Consider the following 17,076-nt stretch of genomic DNA (forward strand, 5'->3'; position numbering starts at 1 on the left):
CCTCGAGGGTCTCAAGCCTTACCTGTAGCAGAGAGGCAGGTCTCCATGCTCTTCTTCTCAAATGTATTTGTTTGTTTCTTGTTTCTTTACAAAAACTAAAAGAAAACCACCTACCCTCACCTTCTAGCTTAACATTTAAAGGGACTGCTTAAGGTCACAGAACAGAACTCTGTCCTTCTGCGGAGCGGTTACCAGCGTGACGTATGTACATACATAAGCTCTTTATTGCCAAGGGTGGGTGTGTGCTCACGCAGTCTGGGTGCCCCGCTCGGGGGGCTCCCTTGGAGCGCACAGCCCTGGACTGCTCTCCAAGACGCCTCTGGGCCGCTCTATTCCTCTGCCACTTACTGGAGAGAGTTTCCTGTGTGGAGAGAGATTTCCTTGAGAAATTCTAGGACTTCCGCCCCTGCCCTGAGCCTCCCGTGGGATCCCAGCGGCTCGACTGGCAATGCCCTGGTCTGCAGGCAGCGAGGGGAAGGGCGGTGAGGCTACGAGGTGAGTTTGCATGGAGGAGGAGTAGGGAGCGTGGGTTTAGGGGAGGTTAGTGAGTGAAGAGCAGAACCGCAGCTTCAGAGGCACGAGAAGCAGAGGCCGACGTGTCTGAAAAGGCCTGGGAAGCAGGTCCCAGGCGGGAGGTGCCGGCGGCGAGGGGCGTGGCTGCCCACCCGTGTGATGACCTCCCTGGGCCTGGGCAGCGGGTCACGTGGGTGGGTGACAGAGCCCCTCACCCCCGTTATTTCTGGAAAGAGGCTCAGTCTCGCTCAGTTCAGCCAAGGAGGGTGGGGATCCTGCAGGTGGCTGGTGACCCCGGGACTGTGGACTCTGGTGTGGGGCTTGCAGGGTCCCCCTGGGATGGAGTCTCCTCTCCAGAGCCGCTCATGGCTCCCGTGGGTCCTCTGAGTGGGCTCAGTGCTTCCCTTCTCACCAAGGGGATGACCCCTGTTGTCAACACATCGTTTATTCGCTTTACCTGAAGATTTTCCGATATTTTGAAGGATCGTGTCCAGAACTGATTGTTTCAATTGTTGATCAGTTTTGGGGTACTTCTTTTCTGGGGGAAAAATTAATAGAACAATCAAGTCTTTTGAAAGTTAAGGCAAGATTCCAAACGTCTTTTAAATGTTAGAAAACCATGAGCTCCAAGGCAGCAGCACCTCACAGAGCTCATGACGTGCTTGTGGCCTCGGGCAGGGCCAGGAGACATCCTTCCTTCCAGGCAGCCATCACCAGGGAATACAGGTGGAAAAGTTCAGTGCATCTTAGCAAACTGAATCCAAGATGTATAGAAATGAAACTGTCATGACCCAACTGGGTTTATTCTGGGAATACAAGGCTGGTTCAACACTCAAAAATCAATTTCGTGTAACTCATAAACAGCATTAAAAAAACAAAACAGTTGATCATTTCCAAAGATCAGCGATTGGTGAACGATGACTTATGGGCTGTAAGTTATTATGTTAAAAGCAGTGACCTCTGTTCCTTGCCTCTTTTCTCTTGATGAGAGTGGATCAGCACCTGTTCTAATGAATGAAGTTTTGTTGAATGAGAAGCTCACCCAGGCTTCTGTGCATTGTCTCTGGCTGCTTCTGTGCCAGGATACAGTAAGTAGTGAGAGCAGGAGCCACGTTGCCCCCAGAGGCTAAATTCTTTACTGTCTGGCTTTTTACCAAAAAAGTTCACTGTGCCTACAACAGGTACCAAAACAGACTTGGCCAAAACTCAACGCCCATTCACCATCAAAACGCTCAATAAACTAGGAGTAGAAGGGAACTTCTTCAGCCTAATGAAAGGACTCTATTAAAAACACCCACAGCTGACATCTTCAGTAAAAGCGTCCTTGATGTTGTAAGTTATGAAAGAATGTCCATCTAACCACTCCTATTTAACATTCAGCATTGTATTGCAGCTGGGGTAATAGGGCAAAAAAAAATAAATAGAAGGTATATATGTATGTATATGTATATAAATAAAACTGTTCACAGATGGTATGATTATAAAGAAAATCCTGACGATTCTGCAGGCGGTTTCCTGGAACTGAAGGGCGGGTTGTCCAGGGTGATGGTTACAGGATCAGTGTGAAACAATCACGCTTCCATACGCTAGAAGCAGACAACTGGCAGTGAAAAGTACCATTTGTAACAACACCAAGAATTAGTAAATGTGTCTGTATAAATATGATCAAATGTATGCATGGTTTTAATCGCTGATGAGAAGAGTCATGGGAGACCTAAAGAAGCGCGGTCACTGCGGGTTCGAAGACTAGATATTGTCCAGATGTCGGCTTCTTCCCGAGTGCTCTGTGGAGTTGTAGAAATCCCAATCAAATCCACATCTGACTTTTTTTTTTTTTTGTAGAAATTAAAAAGCTGTGTCCTAAATTTTTATGAGAAGATGAACCAGAAGAGCTAAATTGATTTAGAAAATCAAGACCAAAGTAGGATTCACACTACCTGATTTCAAATGTTGTGAACACATAGTGGCTGATACAGTGTGATACCTGAGAAAGAATGGATCTTATGTCAGTGGGATAAGAGAGAACCCAGAAATAGACCCAGTCAACCCAGCCATCGGCTGACTGACACCATCTGGCAACTCAAGAGCAAAATGTCAGCAAAAGCAGCTCAACAGAGGAAGCTGAGTTTGGGCAGCAAATGGTGCTGAAACCGTGGAACCTCAATGTGCGAGAAAGACCAGTGCAAGACGTCTGTACCTTTCATAATGTGCTCCGTGAACTGGGCATAGTCCCAAACGTAAAAGAAAAGAACACAAAGTATTTGTGACTTTGAATTACGCAAAGATTTCGCATATTTGACACCAAAAACATGATCCAGAAAATGAAAATTGATAAATTGGACTTGATCAATATTAAGAACTTCTGATCTTTGAGAAGCAATGTTATGCAAATGAAAAACCAAGCCACAGTCTGGTAGAAAATATTTTCCAATCACATATCTGATGAAGGACTTGTATCCAAAACATACAGATGCTTCTCAAAATGCAATTAGAAAAGAAACTAATTATGGACAAAATATTTGAACAGAGGTTTGTCCGAAGAAGATATGTGTATGCGGGCATGCTCAGTCGTGTCCAACTCTTTGTGACCCTATGGACTGTAGCCCACACCAGGCTCCTCTGTCCATGGGGTTCTCCAGGTAAGAACACAGGTGGATTGGCGTTTCCTACAGGCAAATAAACAGGACAAGATGCTCAACATTATTGATTACTCAGTTTAGTTCAGTTGCTCATTTGTGTCCGGCTCTGCAACCTCATGAATCGCAGCACGCCAGGCCTCCCTGTCCATCACCCAAACTCATGTGCATGGAGTCACTGATGCCATCCAGCCATCTCATCCTCTGTCATCCCCTTCTCCTCCTGCCCCCAATCCCTCCCAGCATCAGGGTCTTTTCCAATGAGTCAACTCTTTGCATGAGGTGGCCAAAGTATTGGAGTTTCAGCCTCAGCATCAGTCCTTCCAATGAACACACAGGTCTGGTCTCCTTTAGGATGGACTGGTTGGACCTCCTTGCAGTCCAAGGGACTCTCAAGAGTCTTCTCCAGCACCACAGTTCAAAAGCATCAATTCTTCAGCTCTTAGCTTTCTTTACAGTCCAACTCTCACATCCATACATGACCACAGGAAAAACCATAGTCTTGACTAGACAGACCTTTGTTGGCAAAGTAATGTCTCTGCTTTTGAATATGCTATCTAGGTTGGTCATAACTTTCCTTCCAAGGAGTAAGCGTCTTTTAATTTCATGGCTGCAGTCACCATCTACAGTGATTTTGGGGCCCAGAAAAATAAAGTCTGACACTGTTTCCACTGTTTCCCCATCTATTTCCCATGAAGTGATGGGACCGGATGCCATGATCTTCGTTTTCTGAATGTTGAGCTTTAAGCCAACTTTTTCACTCTGTTTCACTTTCATCAAGAGGCCTTTTAGTTGGTCTTCACTTTCTGCCATAAGGGTGGTGTCGTCTGCATATCTGAGGTTATTGATATTTCTCCCGGCAATCTTGATTCCAGCTTGTGCTTCTTCCAGTCCAGCGTTTCTCATGATGTACTCTGCATATAAGTTAAATAAGCAGGGTGATAATATACAGCCTTGACGTACTCCTTTTCCTATTTGGAACCAGTCTGTTGTCCCATGTCCAGTTCTAACTGTTGCTTCCTGACCTGCATATAGGTTTCTCAAGAGTCAGGTCAGGTGATCTAGTATTCCCATCTCTTGCAGAATTTTCCACAGTTTCTTGTGATCCATACAGTCAAAGGCTTTGGCATAGTCAATAAAGCAGAAATAGATGTTTTTCTGGAACTCTCTTGCTTTTTCCATGATCCAGCGGATGTTGGCAATTTGATCTCTGGTTCCTCTTCCTTTTCTAAAACCAGCTTGAACATCAGGAAGTTCACGGCTCACGTATTGGTTACTAGAGAAATGAAAACTAGCTCTACAAGAAGATACTCCTGCAGGCTCATTAGATTTGTTAAATAGTAGAAATATCAAATATTGGGGAGGATCCAGGAAAATCTGTTTCGGCAGTTTTTTACAAAGTAAAACATAGTTACCTTGCCTCTAGGTATTTATTTAAATGAAATGAAAATTTGTATTGACCCCAAAGCTACTATATAGACGGATGCAGTGGCTTTATTTATCATTCCCAAACCTGACAACAGTTGAAATGTCATTCCCCGGTGAGGAATAAGCAAGCTGTGGTTCAAGTGGAGCGTCACTCAAGGAGGAGGAAGGTGGCAGACGCACGCATGACGTGGCAAATTGCTGATGGAGGAAACCAGACTCGGTCTACACAGCAAACGACACCTCACCTCGTGTCGACATTCCGGGAAAGGCAACGTTGGAGGGACAGGAAACAGGCCGGCCTTTGTAGGGGGGCAGGGGAAGGGGGCTGACTACACGGAGGCGTGGTACTCGGGCGACGGGCCTTTTCTGTGTCTTGTTCTCAGCGCTGGCGACACGGCGCTATTTGTCAGAACTTGAGGAAGCGGGACGCTAAGGAAGGTGGATTTCACTGCATGAAATTATACCTTCATGAAGGCTGACATTTCTTACGATCAAGGCTCTGTCTGCCCAAGTTCTTTACCTGTATTTAATCCTCACAATAGCTCTACAGGTGAAGGCTCTGTTGTGTGTGTGTATGTTCACATCAGTCCAAAAGGAAATCAGTCCTGAATATTCATTGGAAGGACTGATGCTGAAGCTCCAGTACTTTGGCCACCTGATGTGAAGAGCCGACTCACTGGAAAAGACCCTGACGCTGGGAAAGACTGAAGGCAGGAGGAGAAGGGGACAGCAGAGGATGAGATGGTTGGATGGCATCACCAACTCAATGGACATGAGTTTGAGCAAGCTCCGGGAGTTGGTGATGGACAGGGAGGCCTGGCGTGCTGCGGTCCATGGGGTTGCAAAGAGTCGGATACAACTGAGAGAATGAACACCAACAACATGGTCAGTCATGTCTGACTTTTTGAGACCCTGTGGACTGCAGCCCACCAGGCTCCTCTGTCCATGGGATTCTACAGGCAAGAATACCGGATGGAGTGGGTTGCCATTTCCTTCTTCAGAGGATCCTCCTGACCCAGGGATCAAACCTCTTGTGTTGGTAGATGAATTATGTACTGCTAGCCTCAGCTTTGGAGAAGGCAATGGCACCCCACCCAGTACTCTCGCCTGGAAAATCTCATGGACGGAGGAGCCTAGTAGGCTGCAGTCCATGGGGTCGCTAAGAGTCGGAGACGACTAAGCGACTTCACTTTCACTTTTCACTTTCATGCATTGGAGAAGGAAATGGCAACCCACTCCAGTGTTCTTGCCTGGAGAATCCCAGGGATGTGGGAGCCTGGTGGGCTGCCGTCTCTGGGGTCACACAGAGTCGGACACGACTGAAGCGACTCAGCAGCAGCAGCAGCCTCAGCTCCCAGATGACGGTGCAGAAGTTCAGGAGGCGGAGCACTGTCACGGGATCAGGAGCAGCTTCATGGAGGCGGCTTTATCTCTGGCAACTGGAGGAAGTTCTAGGTAAATCTATTTCTCTGGGCGCTGCTGCTTGCTTCTGGACTGAGCATGTCAGTTCCACTGTGAACACACACCAGCATGGCAGACCCTGCCTCGTTCTCTGCGGCAACGTTTCCAGCTCATTAAAAAGCGCAAGTGGAACCCCCAAGAGAAAAGCAGGAAGGAGTGTGGTGGGGAGCAGTCAGAGCCGCTGCCCTGCCCCAGCGGCCTCTGGGAAACTCTCTGCTGGGGGCTCTCCTGGCATCCCCCAGAGGGGCCCCTTGCAGGTTCCCGGGCTCTGGCCCCAGGACTTCGCAGGCAGGGCTGCGTGGCCTCAGATCTCACATCCGAGAGCTGAGCTGTTTCCCTGGGTGAATCTCGCTCCACGTTCCTGTCCAACAATCAGGTTCCAAGCAGACACGCACTCAGCCCACAGATGAGAGCTGCCTTGCTCCTGGTGTGGCCCGCAGGCGCCCTGCCCGAGCAAAAGTCAGTCCAGGCTCAGATGCCGGAGGACCTGAGTCGTGGCTTCTCTGGGGCCACAGCCTCCTCACGGGGTGCTCGGGTGGACTTGAAACTGCAGTGGGCTGTGACCACCCAGAGCTGCGGCGGGTTGGTCCTGAGCAGCCCTCTTCTCGGAGACGTCACCCTCACCGGGCCGCGACCGGACAGCGTGGGAGGAAGGAACACAGGAAGGAAGATGAGCCTCCCTGAGCCTCAGTCCATTTCCGAATCGGAGTACAATGGCCACATATTAAACTTCATTTTGATTAATGTTTGTCTCAGGAAGCCTTGTTTGGGTTTACCCCATAGTTACCAGTTTGCTTTAAAATTCTGTCGATGTGGAACTCTCAGGATTTACCAGTCACATCAACGATGCCCATCAGCTTAACTCAGGCATTAAAGTTATTTTTTGGCAACACTCCCTAGAAAGCAATACCCAAGCATGTGCCGTGCATTTAAAGTGATGCTGAAATAAAGGAAAGGAGATGAAAGACATATGACGAGAACCATAGAACACTGATAAATGAAATTGAAGATTCCAAGAAAAAAAGGAAAGATAGGCCCTTGGATTGGAAGAATTAGTCCAGTTAAAATGGATATATTACTCAAAGCCGGCTACAGATTTAACTCAATCCATATCAAATTACCCATGACACTTTTCACAGAACCAGAACAAATAATCCTAAAATTTACACGGAACCACAAAAGACCCAGAATAGCCAGAGCAATTCTAAGGAAAAAGAACAAAGCTGGAGGCATAATCCTCCCGGGCTTCAGATAAGTGCTACAAAGCTACAGTAATCAAAGCCATGTGGCGCTGGTGCAGAAGCAGACACACATCCATTTAACAGAAGAGAGCCCGGAAGTAACCACACGCCTACGGCCAATTAATCCACGACGGAGGAGGAAGACTATACAACGGAGAAAGGACAGTCTCTTCAATAAATGGTGCTGGGAAAACTGCACAGCGACATGTAAAAGAATGGAATTAGAACGTTCTCTCTCTGTCAGGATTCAAGCACCCGGATGCTTGCTTCTCCTGGGGCTTCCTCAACGTGGACACCAGCAGGGCACTCGGGGAGCTTCCTGAGCTGCGGTCGTGGTTCCGTGACATATGTGAGTCAGACAGTCCTGCTGCACAGCTGAGCGCGCACAGTGAGCCGTGTCAGTCCTGCCTCAATACAACTGGAAGCGAGAAAGAAGATCACTACAATGTTGCCTGAAGAAGCAAGTTACAGAGTTTATACCGTATGTTTCAACTATATTTTAAACATAAGCCTTGAAAAATGACTGAAGGGAAAGAATAAAAGGAAAGATCTTGATGAAAAGAATGGCCTTTAAAATATGAGCTGTCCAAACTCACTCTTAATTAGAAAATTGCAAATTAAAACAAGATGGGAACACGCTCCTCGCCTATCAGCTTGGCGGTAGCTGACAAGCGTGAGCACGCACGGAGGGGAGGCCGGGCCCCACAGCCTCTCCGCTGCATGTGGGTGTGAGCGGGGAGGGGCTACTGTTACCGTTGCTGTGCAGACTGTCTGCGGCGCCTGAGGACGTCTGTGAGTCATGGTGACCCTCGGGGCCACTGCCTCGGTAAGACGCATCCAAACTGGGTTCTTGGATGAAGAACATGGGGAAAAAGGGGGAAACATTTGCGTGGTTACATATTTATCTACATCTTGGCTCATACTTTTTCTTTAGAAGTTTGGGTTAAAACACCACTCTTGTTTTCAGATTTTATTGGAAAGTGTTTTGGGAAGTTATTATGTATAATGAATACCAGGGTCAGGCATTATCTGACTATTTAGATTACAGAGTCACTCCTTTTTTGACCCCTTATCCCAGTCCTAAGAATTTTCCCTGGAGATTCATCGCCAACAATAGAAGCATCCGCACGTGCGGGCTGCCCATCGCGGCAGTGTGGTGCTCGTAGCTGCAGAGGGTGGGAACGAGTGAAAAGGCGGTGCACAGGCCACAGGGCACTGGAGCGGCTCGCCCTGCCCGCTTGGCTGGCTGCCTTCTATGGGGTCGCACAGAGTCGGACACGACTGAAGTACCTTAGCAGCAGCAGCAGCAGAGTGGCTCACAGCCTGTGGACACCGCGCAGCTGCGAGAGCTAGACGAGACCGTCCTCACGCGGAGTGATTCTCAGGTTTCAAGATTGAGTGGGAGAAAAAGGCTAGAGGGGGTTTACGGTGTGAACCCCTGGAGCAATAAAGGAGGGACACACAAATATCCCTCATCTCCTCATCTGTGCAAAACGAGACCCAGCAAGGTGGAACTGACAAGGCTGCTCCCCTGCGACCAGGTGGGGTCATGGAGGTGGGGGCGGTGCCACAGAGTCAAACGTAAATGAAATGAAGTCTCAGTCGTGTCTGACTCTTTGTGACCCCATGGACTGTAGCCTGCCAGGCTCCTCCCTCTGTCCATGGGATTTTCCAGGCAAGAATACTGGAGAGGGTTGCCATTTCCTTCTCCAGAGGATCTTCCCGACCCAGGGATCGAACCGGGTCTCCTGCATTGTAGGTAGAGGCTTTTACCGTCTAGGCCACCCGGGAAGTCTGTAAATAAGTATTTATAATTAACAGGAAGAAGGGACTGACTTGGAGAGCAAACAGCAGCAGGGAGCTGATGATGGAAAGAAGCCACGTGTGGAATGCCTGGTGGGGAGGGGCAGCCCCGGGCCACGCTAAATCACGGGTGTCATTCTGCAGCGGGGAGCCTGGGTCTTCTCTAGGGTTGGGGGGGGCAGCATCCTGAATCCAGGACTGAGCAGTGATTGAATATGTTGTGGAAAGTGGGGGCCAGGTTTCTGACAAAGTGGTACCAAAAGGAGCTTCAAGAAGGGTCCTGAAAGAACCCTGTGGTGCTCGAGGGGTGCACTGTGGTTTAGAGAGAAAGAAGGGGAGCAGGGAGGCAGACAGGGGACCCAGCACAGAGGTGCGTGTCTGTGCGTGTGGGTGTCTGTGTGTGCGCGCGTGCCTGAGTCTGCTTCTGCCCAGGACGTGCTGTGCTGCCAGAGAGTGAGGACGTGCCTGAAAGGCTGGGGCGACGAAGGACAGAAAAACTAAATGGAAGGCGTTCCAAGGCAAGTTCGGGGCAATGTGGACAAAGAAAATAACGCATTAACGTGCTAAAATTGACAGAATGAGTAAATATTTATGAGTGTGAGTGGATATTAAGAAGCATTTAAGTATGCACATACATGCACACATATTTATAAAGGGCAAGCTCTTTCTAAAGCAGAATCCCAATCAACAAGCAGAGATGCCTGATAGAAACAGAACGCCACCCCGCTTGGCCAACACCACACCGGGCTGCGGGTGACCCGACAAGTCCGAGTGTGCGACGCCTTCCGAGACACTAGAATATCAGCCCTCTGCCTGCTCCGTATTCCAAACGCCAGCCTCCAGCTCACTGGAGAGCCTGGGGGACGGGCTGCAATGCACATCCCCAGGCCCCGCCTGCGGAGACGCTCAACTGGCCCGCCGGAACGTGTTCTGAGGCAGCTCCCCTCCCGAGCAGCGGTGATCTGTGGAAAGCAGCCTCGCTCTCCAGCCTGGGCTGTTCGTCCCGGGAAGAGGCGTCTCTGTCTGCACCCTGCAGTCCTCCCACCACATCTGAGGTCAGGTGGGGGCCCGCCAGGGTGCATTTACCATTGAGAATTTTGTCCTCCGTCTCCAGAGATACTGGTGACATGTCTGCAAACTCGTGGAAACCCTCAGGAACACTGAGTTGGTCGCTCTCATCAATGCCAGCATCTTGAGGAGGAGCATGGAAGAAATGGGGGAAAGCATGAATGCAGGGATGCTCTGACCCACTCTGCGCTTCGGAACCTGAGGCGGGAACGCTAACACCCTTTCCAGCTTCTCCTGACAACGTGCTCCAGTGAGCCAACATGCACAGGCGGGCATTCTCTGACCTCTGTGAACCCAGCCGTTTGGCGGATGTTCTGAGAGGTAATCCCAGGAAGTGGCATTGACGTCTGGATGCAGAATTTCAAGAAAACGCTGACCTTCCTGCTGCCGAACGCATTCCGTGCTCTGTTGTAGATTTCAGACACACGGCTCTCACTGTCGTTGCGGGTTAACCGCGTGTTCTGTTTGGACCTCAGGGTGCTATTTCCCTTTTCTGTGTGTTTGGACTACGCTGAGCTGCAAACTCTGGGAGATGGGGAAGGACAGGGAAGCCTGGCTTCAGTGCTGCATTCCACGGGGTTGCAAAGAGTCGGACACTACTGAGCGACTGAACAACAACAAAACTGCACTTGGGAAAAGCACGCTGTTTTGTTCGCTACCAGCTCTGTGGCCGGGGGCCAGTCCATTCAGTCCCTAGTTTTGTCTCCTGTCGGCTGGGGTCAAGTCCCCGCCCCTGCTCTCAGGAGGCTTAGGGGAGCGTCACACTCGCGGGGTAGTCGGAAGCTCCGGCCTGCATGCATCCTGGGGTCCTGCAGCGGCTAAACCCCACATGCACCCCAAGCACCAGGCCTCTCCTGCAGTGCCCCCGGAGACCACCCAGATACTGGAGCTTATCTCTGCCCGTCGGTTTGACCTTCCTGCCTCGGGAAGATTACAGAAAATATGGGACTACTGTGTCCTTCACATCTCCATCTGCTTTTGCCCCAGGAGTAGCTGATCTCAAAGATGCTGCCAAGATGGGACTGTGCATACACACCACACACCTCCAGGAATACAGGCAATTAAGGCTCGAAAAATGTATACTTGCTTTTCTCCTTGAATAATCTTGTTGATGACGTTGTTCCACTATTTTGTATTTTCGGCATTGATGATCTGTTTGGATCCAACATCTCCTTGACCAGAATTTCATCTTGGGAAAAGCACACAAGGACGCATGTTACACTCTTCTGCTCCGCGCGGCCCTAAGGCAGTTGGTGAGAGCAGGACTGGACACAGGGACCCAAGGACATGGGGAGACGGACTTGGTTTCTAAATACCTTGTTCAGGTGCAGGGAGACCACTGCCTCCCTAAGTAATTTCTGGAAACCTGAGCTCATCCGGGTACCTGGACACGCTTGCTGGAGATAAGATGCTGGAAACCTGACCCTGCCTGGTCATGATTCTCCTTCTGCCCCAGGGGCCGCTCTGTCCCCTCTGAGACATCCCGCCTCTGTGATCTGCGCCCTGGGAGGCAGGCAGGCGCGAGCGTCTTTCCTGATTTCTACCCAAGGCGGCCTGCTTTCTGCCTGTGCATCCCCGCGCCCGCCCAGGGAGCGTCTAACGCGGGCCCTGGACTTGGTGTCGGGCAGCCCTGGACCACACCTGGCTCTGTGCTCACGGGACGTCCTCTGATGTCTCTCGGGCCTTGGGCTTCCTCGTCTATACGACGGGGTCTGCGCTTACCTCATCAGGATTTGTTTGAGGTTCAAATGAAGCCGTGCGTGTAGGACACGGTTGACACAGTCAGGGTCCAGGGTGGGGGCTATGTGAACACACGTCAATGCCGAGCCCCAGGTTCAAATCCCGCGGCCAAGCCGACCAGCCTGTCCACGCGCTGGGTCTGTGCTGACTCCCGCCCAGCGGGGTGACCAGCCCGCCCCGGCTTGCCCTGCTTTTCCTGTTTTAGCAAGAAAGTCCCACATCCCAGGAGCCCCTTGGTCCCAGCAAGGAGGCCGGCTGGGCCCCCGGTTCCAGCTCACGTGGAGACACATGGAAACGTCCACAGTTGTGGGCATCATACACACAATTGTCTCTGGAAAAAAATCCCAGGTAGCGATGAGCCCAACAGACGTGCAAGGTGAGAAACGCCTGTGCTTTTAAACCTCGTGTATTTTCTACTTTAAACTTTCCCTTTAGAGAAATGAGATGTTGAATGTGCAAACGGACAACAACCAGACCTGCATCCCACAGCGAGCACGCTGACCCCCGTGTGAACGCCCGTGGGGCAGCCGGCGGGCTCTGGATGTCACACCAGCAGGACGCTGACCGCCGTCCCCGCGACGGTCCCGGAGACCAGACACCTGCAGCGGCACCGTCAGACCCTCCAGGACAGCGTGAGTCACAGCCGCTCCCTGACCTGGCGGAGCAGGGTCCTCCCCAAGCGGGCACATGACCGCAGCCCCAGGTCTAAGCTGCAGCCCCGCTCAGCGGCGTCCCCGTCACCACTCCCGTCTGGCGGGGCCTCAGACCCGGCCACCTCCCCGCCTGTGAGGCTTGCACCGGGGTGTCTGGGCGACGGCCCCCAGCCCCCCGCCCCGCCCAGACGCGGCCGTGTTTGGGAGGAGGAGTTCCCTTACCGGATACTCCAGGCATGTCCTCCTGAACTTGTGTATTGTTCGTTGCAGTGGTTGAACCTGGGGTGGGGAATAAGGAGCCTCGTAGGTTAACAGTGTTCCTCGAACTGGCACCAACTTCTCTCCAAATGGGTTTGGTTTTGTGGGCCCACCAGCCTGCTCGATGCGGGGGAGCCCTGCACAGGATCTGGGGACTCAGGGCTCGTCTGGAAGGAGGTTGGAGGGTGATGACGGGTGGCCCTGCTCTGGGAACCAAGCCCGGCTCACTGGCGCCACCCTCGGGGAGGGTAGGAAGGGGCACATGCATCCTTCTGTGAAAACCACACTCTCCTCCCTGATGACGTGTCCAGCCGCAAGCCTGTCTGGGGCTGAGGACGTGACGTGGAGGAAGGGAGATGGGCACGGCCACCTGCCCTCTGCCCCTCTTCTTGGGGACCTGAGAGTCCGGCCTCTGCGGCTCCTCGTCTGTAAACAGCAATCCCATTGGGGGGCTTGGTCCCAGGGGGTTGGCCTCTGGAAGCCAGTCCTCCGTGGGGCCCTGGACCCCTGGCTCCACCTTCCCGGCCTCGCTGACCTGAATCAGCCATGCGGGGCCGGGCAGGGTGCAGAGACCCTGAGCACTGGTCCCCACTGCACCCCCAGGGTGCCTTCCACTCTTCTCAGAGCTGGTGTCGGGGTCCACGTCCTCCACTCAAGGTCAAGATCAGCCCTGTCCTTCAGCCCCAGGGGGACCAGAGAGCAGACAGTCACCCCCAGGACCCCCGGTGACCCCAAGGAGACCAGAGAGCAGACGGCTGCCCCCCCAGGACCCCGGGTAGATGAGAGAGCAGACGGCCGCCCCCAGGACCCCCAGGGACCCCCAGGAGACAAGAGAGCAGACGGCTGCCGCCCAGGGACTCTGGGAGACCAGAGAGAAGACGGCCGCCCCCCGGACCCCGGGCCAGGCCAGCTTCCCGTTGCTTCACACAGAGCGCTCAGGTGGTGTCTGCAGGCATTCAAGTTCCAGCACTAAACCAATGACGACGCTGATTTTGAAATGGTTTTAATGACGGACAATCTGCATAGCAATCGCTCATCTGCGCACACGCGGGCTCAGAACAATGCAGGGAAACTGCACAGAAAGGTCTGCGCCGTGACGACAATCGCTTCCCAGTGCGCGACCCCCGTCAGCGCCGCAAACAAACGTACAGTCCTCTTCGGAGGCGACGTTAGCGAGCCATCACGGATGGGCACAGCTGCTCCTGCGAGCGCTTTGTTAAAAACATTCTTCTCATTTCGCGTCTGTCCCTAATTATAATGGGGCCATTGTGCAAGCCCGCCGTGCGCGTGTGCAGAGAGATGCTGATGCTTGTGACGCCCGCCCGGCCCGTCCAGTGTGGCTGCCTGTCTGCCTGCGTCTCCTCCCGCCGTCCAGGGTCCGCCGGCCCTGTGCCCTGTGCCCTGTGCCCTGTGCCCTGTGCCCGCGCAGGGACGACGCTGCTTGCTCCGTGTTTGAATGTGTGTGTCCTGGCCCCGGCACGGGCTCACCGTGGAGCGCTGCGGGTGTGCTCTGCTCCACCCGGGGAAAGCAGGACGGTGACCTCTGTCCTCCCGGGGCCAGGGCCACCCCCTTCCTGACCTCTGGGTCAGGCCAGCCCGGTGTCCGCCAAGGCTGGAGGCTGGAGCAGAGACCACGGCCCGGGACCGGCCCTGAGCTGCCCTCGGGGTCAGGCCAGCCAGGTGTCCACTGAGGCTGGAGGCTGGAGCAGAGACCACGGCCCGGGACCGGCCCTGAGCTGCCCTTGGAGTCAGCCCAGCCCAGTGTCCACCGAGGCTTGAGGCTAGAGCAGAGACCACGGCCTTGGACCGGCCCTGAGCTGCCCTCGGGGTCAGGCCAGCCCAGTGTCCGCCGAGGCTGGAGGCTCGAGCGGAGACCACGGCCCGGGACCAGCCCTGAGCTGCCCTCGTGGTTAGGCCAGCCCAGTGTCCACCGAGGCTGAAGGCTGGAGCAGAGACTACGGCCCAGGACCGTCCCTGAGCTGCCCTCGGGCTTGCTATGGACGCTCTGTCGGGACAAGGAGCCAGACAGGCTTAGGGCTGCGTCGGGAGACTTGGGTCAGTTCCAGCGGGAGCCGTTCCTGCGGGCGCCAGGGGTGGGGAGCCACAAAAGCAGCGGCAGGGGGAACCCAGCGCGGGGTGAGCCCCCATTGCTGCCCGTCACAGACCCCGTGCCCCAGTACCCAGAGGATGCCTCCTTGCAGGCGCCTCAAAACTCAGTGTCCTGAGGAAAGATCGCTAGAAATGCCAGCTTCTTCACGGCAAGTTCAGGCAGGGGACCCCCTGCCCTCCCGCCAGACCTGGAGCGGGCTGGGCCTCCCTGGTCACTTGGGGCTGGGCTGAGGCCGTGTCCTTCTCAGGGGAGCTGCTCGAGCCCTGTGGGGACCTCCAGAGCCACTCGTCCACTGGGCACCAGGCAGGGGGCCTGGCAGGGCCTCGTTCCTTGGGCTCGTCCCTCTGAGGAGGGTGGGAGGGGGCCTGGGCTCAGGTCTCCCAGCAGAAAAGTGGGGTCACGGGGGACCCTGCTCCCTGCAGTCCTCGGGCAGCGATCACATCCCAGGAGGGTGGCGTCCACTGTCGCCTTCCTCGACCCAGGGGTCAGGGTGCAGCGGCCGGAGCCCAGCGGGGCCTGCCTGGGTGGGATTCGAACCCGCCGCCTGTAAAGCACGTTCTGAGACCCGGGGGGAGGTTTGGGCGTGGGCCAGGATTGGCCCTGCTTGGGGGCTTTCTTCATTTTGTTAGTGCTTCAGTGACGCTGAAGGTGCGTAAAAGAAAAATGCCCTTATCTTAGCAAGACGCATTTGCAGGGAATCATAAGACATTTTGGGCGATGCTAAAATACTCCAATAACCACAAAAGTGTGTATGTGTGCCAAACAAGATGGCAAAATGTGTACGACTGAAACCAGGGAATGGAGTTTCTTTCCAGGACTCCTGTACTTTTGGGTAAGCTAGAAATGTCGATCATAAAAGTTAAAGTATATAATGCATGCTACTCTCCCATCCGAAAAACTCTTCGAATATAGGATAGCTGTGCAGCTTGCTCCATCCTCCAGGAATAAGTGGTAAATCTGGGGCGGCACGCAGGGGAAGGGCCTGGGAGAACCCCATGCCCCCGGACTCACCCGGGGGCCCCGTTTCCTCCCGGCCACGACTGCGCCGAGGCTGTACCTGAGGTCACGCTGATCGGCGGCAGCTCGGCTCCCTGCCCGCAGTAGAGCAGCAGGACCAGGAGGGTCACTCCCGTGGTGGCCGCCATGCCCCTCCAGCAGAAGGAGGACCCTCTCCTGAAGGCCCCTCAGCGTCTCTCGCCTTGGTCTCCGGGACACAGTGGAATGCCCAGGGTGTGTGACATCACGGCAGGAGAGGAGCCGGGTCCTGCCCATGTGGGGGGGTCGTGATGGGGAAGAGGGGGCCCCCTGGGGCCGGGGGGAGCGGGGACCCTTCTCCTCACCCCTGGTGAGCTCCTCCTTCAGGCCTGTCGGCCCTGGGACCTGGCAAAACCCAGCAATTCAGCTTCGGGCAAAAGAGGTGGCTGGAAGGAGGCCGGGGCTCACCGAGCCGCGAGCTGGAGCCGGCAGGGCAGCGGGGGTGCGCCCAGGCCTCCCCACGCCCCCAGGGCCCCGCAGCAGCAGCCGCCTTCTCCACCCCTGGGGGAATCTCGCTCCACTCGCACTGGTGAGACGACCCCGTGGCAGGCCCTCAGGCGGGCTCAGCTGGGCCCCGTGTGTGCACGGTCATGTCTGGCTTTGCAACCCCATGGACTGTAGCCCCCCAGGCTCTTCTGTCCATGGGATTCTCCAGGCAAGAATACTGGAGTGGGCTGCCATTTCCTCCTCCAGGGGATCTTCCTGACCCAGGGATTGAATCTACATCTTCTGCATTGGCCGGTGGACTCTGTCACTGAGCCTCCAGGGAAGCCTGTGGGCCTTAAGCCATCCCACATCCCAATCCTGGACCGCCTCCCGTGTCTGGGGTCGGAGTGGGGTGGCTGGTTCCCCCAGGGCGGGGTGGGCCCAGGTGGACAGTCCTCCAGCTACAGGGTGGTGGTCCTGGACACACAACAGCTGTGCCCCCTAAGCCTGGGACGGAGCCTAAAGATGGCACACCTGCTGGAGGACTTTGGCTGTTTTTCTCAAGGATACCAGGAGCTAATGTGGACGTGCGGGCAGCAGTCCACCTTGAGGAGCGGCCCCGGAGGATGCTGCGAGCGTTTGCAGCGTCCGTAGCCTTATTAAATGTGAACAGAGCTCGCGTTTGCAGGTGGCATGGTGGGTTC

At 54.1% G+C, this 17,076-nt stretch overlaps 1 protein-coding gene across 1 annotated transcript; it reads right to left on the reverse strand.

Annotated features, from left to right (window-relative positions):
- Positions 1–223: 223 nt before the first annotated feature.
- On the reverse strand, positions 224–16,114 carry SPACA7 (sperm acrosome associated 7). The gene is made up of 7 exons (XM_025262577.2): positions 15,969–16,114; positions 12,766–12,822; positions 11,238–11,339; positions 10,169–10,273; positions 8,033–8,128; positions 971–1,051; positions 224–361 (listed from the first exon to the last, which is right to left on the reverse strand). Exons 1-7 carry the CDS (start codon positions 16,054–16,056, stop codon positions 345–347), a joined length of 546 nt encoding a protein of 181 aa, XP_025118362.1. The 5' UTR covers positions 16,057–16,114; the 3' UTR covers positions 224–344.
- Positions 16,115–17,076: the final 962 nt, after the last annotated feature.

Source organism: Bubalus bubalis, chromosome 13 (assembly GCF_019923935.1).
Source record: "Bubalus bubalis isolate 160015118507 breed Murrah chromosome 13, NDDB_SH_1, whole genome shotgun sequence".
In the NCBI taxonomy this organism is placed as follows: domain Eukaryota; kingdom Metazoa; phylum Chordata; class Mammalia; order Artiodactyla; family Bovidae; genus Bubalus; species Bubalus bubalis.